This window comes from Ailuropoda melanoleuca, chromosome X (assembly GCF_002007445.2).
Source record: "Ailuropoda melanoleuca isolate Jingjing chromosome X, ASM200744v2, whole genome shotgun sequence".
NCBI classification, from domain to species: Eukaryota; Metazoa; Chordata; class Mammalia; order Carnivora; family Ursidae; genus Ailuropoda; species Ailuropoda melanoleuca.
This window is the reverse complement of record NC_048238.1, coordinates 82,521,883-82,527,882: the sequence shown is the minus strand read 5'-3', so window position 1 is coordinate 82,527,882 and position 6,000 is coordinate 82,521,883. Positions and strand designations below refer to the sequence as shown.

At 38.5% G+C, this 6,000-nt stretch overlaps 1 protein-coding gene across 13 annotated transcripts in view; it reads left to right on the top strand.

Annotated features, from left to right (window-relative positions):
* The window catches only part of KLHL13 (kelch like family member 13), a 260,054-nt gene that overhangs the window by 182,330 nt on the left and 71,724 nt on the right, over positions 1-6,000 (top strand). Inside the window, exons 1-2 of one of the 13 annotated variants that reach the window (XM_034648767.1) lie at positions 75-524; positions 1,019-1,131. The exons of 9 other annotated variants lie outside the window; for them this stretch is intronic. In XM_034648767.1, the coding sequence (XP_034504658.1) occupies positions 1,034-1,131 (98 nt within the window). In that variant the 5' untranslated portion in view covers positions 75-524; positions 1,019-1,033. Of the gene's footprint in view, positions 1-74; positions 525-742; positions 1,132-3,795; positions 3,817-6,000 lie in introns of those variants that run through there. 3 more of the 13 variants (XM_002916077.4, XM_034648766.1, XM_034648769.1) reach the window with 3 other exon arrangements.

Here is a 6,000-nt window from a genome sequence, read left to right as displayed (position 1 = left end):
GGAGGGAGGGGGGCCAGACGGGAGGGGAAAGGGGGAGAGACGAAGGGGAGGGCAGCACTGAATTAGATTGTTGATAGCGTCCCTCCGAGGACTGCTATTAAGAGCCCGCTACTCTGAACTTCTCCGCTGCAGAAGACTGAGTGGTATTCGTGTTACCACAGCATGTTGTCAATGGGTGAGATTCTGCTCATCCCCGCTTGGAAATAAGAATAGGGAAAGGAGAGCAACTTGAATCAGAAGCCACTAGAAGAGCATGCAGAGTTCTGCAGCAGTTTATATTTGTTCTTACATTTTGCCTTCTTCTAACTGGGAAACAGAGACTGGCATTTTTTAAACGGGCTTTTCCCATAATGGCATTCTTGTATTGTGCGGCCAGAGCTTGCACAGGAGGAAAGCGGGCTGCCGAATTTAGTCACTGATCTCTATTAGCTGTGGCCTAAGGCTATGCTGAGGTTTATATCCCATTTGTATTGTTGCAGCTCAAAAGAAGAATGTTCAGAGGATGACAAGTGTATTCTGAGTAGGTATGTTGTTTCATTTTCATATGAAACCCATCTATTTTTTCTTTCCTGCTACTATTGGTCAGAAATCAGGTTAATAGGTGCAGAATCGAGTACAGCGCTGCAGTATCCCTGTTAAGGTAGAACAATGGTAATGCCAGCTTAAACCGACGACGACAACAACAAAATAAAATCCCAGCCGCTTTTATTAAATAAAGCTGCATTGTGTGGTGTTCATGGTGCAGTCTTAAAAAAAAAAATACTGCAGTCAGCGCTTTCCTAACGAGGTGGCACTATTGTTGAGTTAGAACGATAGAATCATCATCTTGCTTTAGGGGACAGGAGGATTTAAAGGAGGTACCTTGCAGCCCTATTTTACAGATTGGAGGCTTCGGTGTTAAGGGCATTGGCAGTTCGCTTGCATGTTCTCCGCGGCAGCCGCTGCTCTGTCGGGACAGTGTGGAATGGAAGTCCTAGTTGGTAGTCTGTTATGGAAACGCTGTTTACTGTTATTGTAGTACCGTGGTGACAACATGCCATTGAAATGGAAAACGAGCTCTCCGGCTATCTGGAAATTCCCAGTTCCTGTGCTTAAAACATCCAGGTCAACTCCACTTTCTCCAGCATACATGTAAGTGAGAGAAAATAGGATATTAAAGTGGGGTTTCATTCATGAATCAACCTTGTGGCAAAAGGGGGTAAAAAAAAATCCCAAACAGCAGCATCTCCAAATCCACAAGAGTAAAAACCCCAAGCTGGCTTATAATGAAATATATTGGCATGCCCACATTTTACCTTTGGTTGCTTGTCCTAAGAGTGGATGTTTATTTTCATTTGATGTGCTGAATGGTCATTGTATTACTAATACACAAGTCTAAAGGTATACTTAAGGAATTGCCTAAGGATAGGCTTTAATCTTTTACAGCGGTTGGATTTTGTTTTGGATTTTTGTATGTCTGAAATATTGAAGATGACTTCTTTTGTGTAGTGGCACAAAACACTGCTGGTGATTGATGCTGGTGTGGTGTTAAGTAGGGAAATGCTCTCTATAATTTTTGGATGAATTGGAAACATTCAGAGTCAATGCATTGATCAGAAAATGAGCCTTTTAACCAGGACTTTTATACTTGAGTTGTGTATGAATGTTAATAAGTTCGATGTTCTATCTTTTCCAGTTTTATAATTCAGGTTCTGAAGTGTAAGTTCAAATTTGTGCAAGTTCTAGTTCTGTCAATAGTTATATACATACATGGAGCTGAAAAGCATGTTCTACAAATGCCTGTTTTAGAAATTTATTTTAAGTAAATATATACTAAAATATATTGGGAAGTCTTACTAGAATTTTTGAAAATCTGAGTTTTTAAATTTGCGAACTGTTGCCTTAGAAACAAAATCCAGGAGATATAATAAAGTCTTCTTTTGAAATATTGTCTGTGATCCCCCTTTTTTTCCCCCCTTTCAGTAGGGGAAAGCTGAGGGAAAGCTGGACTTTTTTTTTGAAATATTAGCACAAGAAAAGCTTTTGAGTAGAAGCTGTTTTAACTGTATTTCCTTTACAATATTTTTCCAGTAGGAAAGCTGTGGGAAATTCTTCCTGCTTTAGGTTAATTGTGTTTAGAAAGCCGGTGAGTGGCCAAAGGAAGCAATTCCCTAGAAAGTGTTGAAAAATGAGGACATTCAGGTGATTTTATCTGTTTGCTTGTTTGACTTTTCCTATAAAGTGAAAATTTTAAGTTCGATTTGTAAAAGAAAGGAAAAAAAAAGATCAGCTATATTTGTTTCTCAAAAGCTGAATTTGTCAAAAGCACAAATTAATGGAGGTGACAAGGTAATGGAGGTGACAAGTTAATGGAGCTCCTCCAAATCATTTGAGAAAATGAGACGTACCTATTGACTTTATGAATCCTAGCTGGTGAGAAATGAGCAAAGATTTACCAAAAGCAACTTCACTGTAAAAACAAAACAAACATACACACCCCAGAACTTGAAATCAGTAGTAGTGTACAATTAATAATGCCCATTAATGAGTCTGGGCATATATTTTACCATACAGAAGATCCAAATTGTAGCTCCTCTTTAAAAAAATGTATATTGTATTAATTCCTGCTAGCCACAGGCTCAGATACAGTTTAATACATCATCTGTAATGAATCACTTTCTTCCTTTTAAGTACTCACCTCTTTGACCTGATGATATGAGTGAATTGATTTGGAGGGTAGAAGCTGGAAAATACCGCAGCTCCTGCATGTTGTTGATTGTGGGTAGTACACAGAGGTATTTGATGGGCTAGCGTTAGGTTATACCATTGTGAGATTGTGACAGTCTAAGTTATTAAATTGGCCTTGACTTATTTTTCTTTATAAATAAATTGCTGCCGGGTTTTAAGTATCGTGTAAATATACACAGGGAAAATACGTTAAATATAGGAAAAGACTAGCTTGGGGAATTTAACTCAGGTTTCTAAGTACATGGGCTTAGTTTTTGACTGCTTCAGGTTGAAGTTCATTGTCTTACTTGGCCAGAAATAAAAATATCATGCATAACATGTTGTTCTCATCAGAGTTTCTCTATATTCCACAACACTTCTGCACACAAAATGATACTTAAGTTGAGTGGAATTTTTGCTCTCCAAAATTACAGAGACTAAGTTAGCAAACTGGGTCAAGTAACATTACGTTTGTTCTCACAGTTGCTGGGCTGGCAAACACAGGTTCAGTGGTTATTTGGGCCTTTGGGTCTAAAGTCTTTGCCTTGAAAGGGAATAGTTTAATTCTGACTTTTTGGTCAATTGTGATATTTTAGAGTTTATTCATAAAATGATATCTAAACCGTTACAATATTATCTGGAATATAGAATTGACAGTTAAGAGAAACATCTTTTTGTATGTTTGCTTGAGTCGCATCAGTATTGTAGTGTTTTGTCACTATTTATTGTGATTTGTCAAATAACACATTCTTTGGTTTTTATCGAAGATTTGGGTCATTTTTCAAAGGCTGAAATTTCAATAAAAATCTTTTGGGCTGTAGTAAGAACGTGCTGTAGTAATTGAGCAAGTATGGAAAAAATAGAAAGGCTCCTTATGGTCTCGTTCTCAGCCCACTGTAGGTGCTGCTTGGCTGGAGCTCCTTTATTGAGGCTGGAGGTAGGGCAGTGCCTGCTACTCCCGTGAAAGGTACAACAGACAACTTACTGCGAACGCTGAACAGAAAGGCAATTTCTCCCTTGTGGATTTCAAAGCCAAGTTTGCCTTCTTTCTGCTTGTGTAAAGCTTGAATGAGAGGTGCCACCTCTCTGTATATTCAAGACTGATTGATGGTAAGGACAACGTTGATGACAATATTAAGGAAAATCGTCTCTTATATGGCATAAAGCGCTCTTCAAATTGTGTTATCCTATGATTCGGGAATAGTGGGAGTACCCTAAAGACAAAAGAGTTGGGAAAAAAATCCTTTGACCTTCAGGCAGCTTGGTTACCAAATGCTTAGTCTTTACTGGGTAGATGGAGTCTTCCATCAGCTTCCGTTTTGAACCCTTGCAGGGTGGTGTGCCATCCATGTGGAATTCTAAAGGGACCAGACATCTTGATAGAAATCTGAGTGACGCCTTTGTGTTACACTCTGTTCTACAGTAGGTTGAAGTTCAGCCTTAGCCTGAGGGAGGATCTCCTGGTCCGTGTAAACTGAATTAGTAAAGACTCCGTTCCTGACAGGTGTGAACCATATAAATTAACCTGTCATTTTGCCTAAATTAATAAAGCTGAAAGGGGAGTCACATCTAAGTGGTTTTCTGGTATTTTGGTATTCATTGTTTTAAAACAGCAAAGGGTTCCTTCAGGCTAATGTTATAGGGTTAATGTATTGTTAGTTTCTAAGGGCACGTTGAAATAGAAGAGGATTAGCATTAGCAATCCTTTTATCTTTTACTTTACAAGCCATAAGTTTTGATGACAATGGTGTGGCAATAAAGAGGAGGACAATGGGTAGGAATTAACCAGTGCAATGTAACAGTGAATTTTCTAGCAAGACAGACAAGGTGGGATGTTTTCCTTTGAAATTCTACCTTTCTCAAGCTAGAAGACAATGAGTGTAGAATGAGTGTTAGTGAATTAGACTTCTGCCCCTTAAGCTAACGCACTTGCCTTCGGTCAGCTTCCTGTTTAAGGTTATTTTGTTTAATATGTAAAATAGAGTTTGTAGGTAAATATCAACAGCAGAGTATTTTATAGCAATTGTTTTCTATCATTGTGTCATTAAAATTCAGTATCTGGATTTCCTGAGATAAGACTGTGCAGATTGTATAAGTATCCCTTGTTTCTGGGTGATTCAAAAAAGAGAACAAATAAAAATAGGCATTTTCAAAATTTGACACGTTTTCTATTCCTTAAGGTTGTCTTTTTTTCTAATTTAGTGATTACAACAAAAACTCGTGGTTTTAGAAATCGTTTTTTATTTAGCAAAATACTTCTGAAATTGATCATCTCAAATTAGAAAAGAATATATGTAGCTACTTTCACAGCTACCACATACATAAACTTCTATTTCTGTCTGCTTAATTTGTTTTTACTACATGCTCACTCTAACAAAATTACGTGGAGAAATAACATAAACAAGGCCTAAGAACAATTTAGTGTGAGTGTGTAACTTCAGTGGCATGTTCTTGGGGAACGTCTATTGTCTGAGCTCACGGAAGGGCTGGCTTAACACATATTAATGGAAAACCATAGAGATAAAGGTGACCTTAAAGGACAGTCATTTAGAGAATCCGAACCCCCTTTAAAGCGGATATCCTTTCTGTGACACCTCTGAAAGGTGGTAATACACATTCTCCTTGATCACTGTCAGTAACAGAGAGCTCACTCCCTCACCAAGGCAGCACCCCCCACGTGTGGACAGCTCTTCCTTGCATTGAGCAAAATCTTTTCTAAGTCTTTTATCTCTAGATCCTCGTGTAGCTTTTTAGAGCGAGCTATATAGAAAAATCTCTATTTTCTGTACTACATACAAGCCTGGAAATCTCTTTCTTTAACCCTTGCTTGTATAACATGTTTTCCAGACCCTTCACTCTGCTGGTTGTCCTCACCTGGCCCGTTTTTTTCACATTAATCTTTATATGAGATAACTACATCTGAGTGCAGCGCTCCCTATGTGGTCCGACTAGAAGACACTTTTCTCCTTTTATACAGACATTCTGCTTGTCTTAGAGCCTGGGATTATATCATTTTTCATCACAGGATTCACACTGTTCCGTAGTGAATTCCGAGTTTACAAACTTCTTTCCAGGGGTTCATGACCGGATGGCTTGCCCCTCCTAGTCAGTGTGGATTCTTTTCACTACTTCAGAATTTTTAGTCCAGGGAAGCCTGCCTGGCATGTGCAAGGGAAGTTAGAATCTTGTCTTAAAGCCAATTGTGTGTGTGTTTTAAAAGATCTCTTGAAACCATTTAGTGTTACTGAAGAATGCCACACAAAAGAAACTTGCAAGACCGAAAGCTAGTATTTC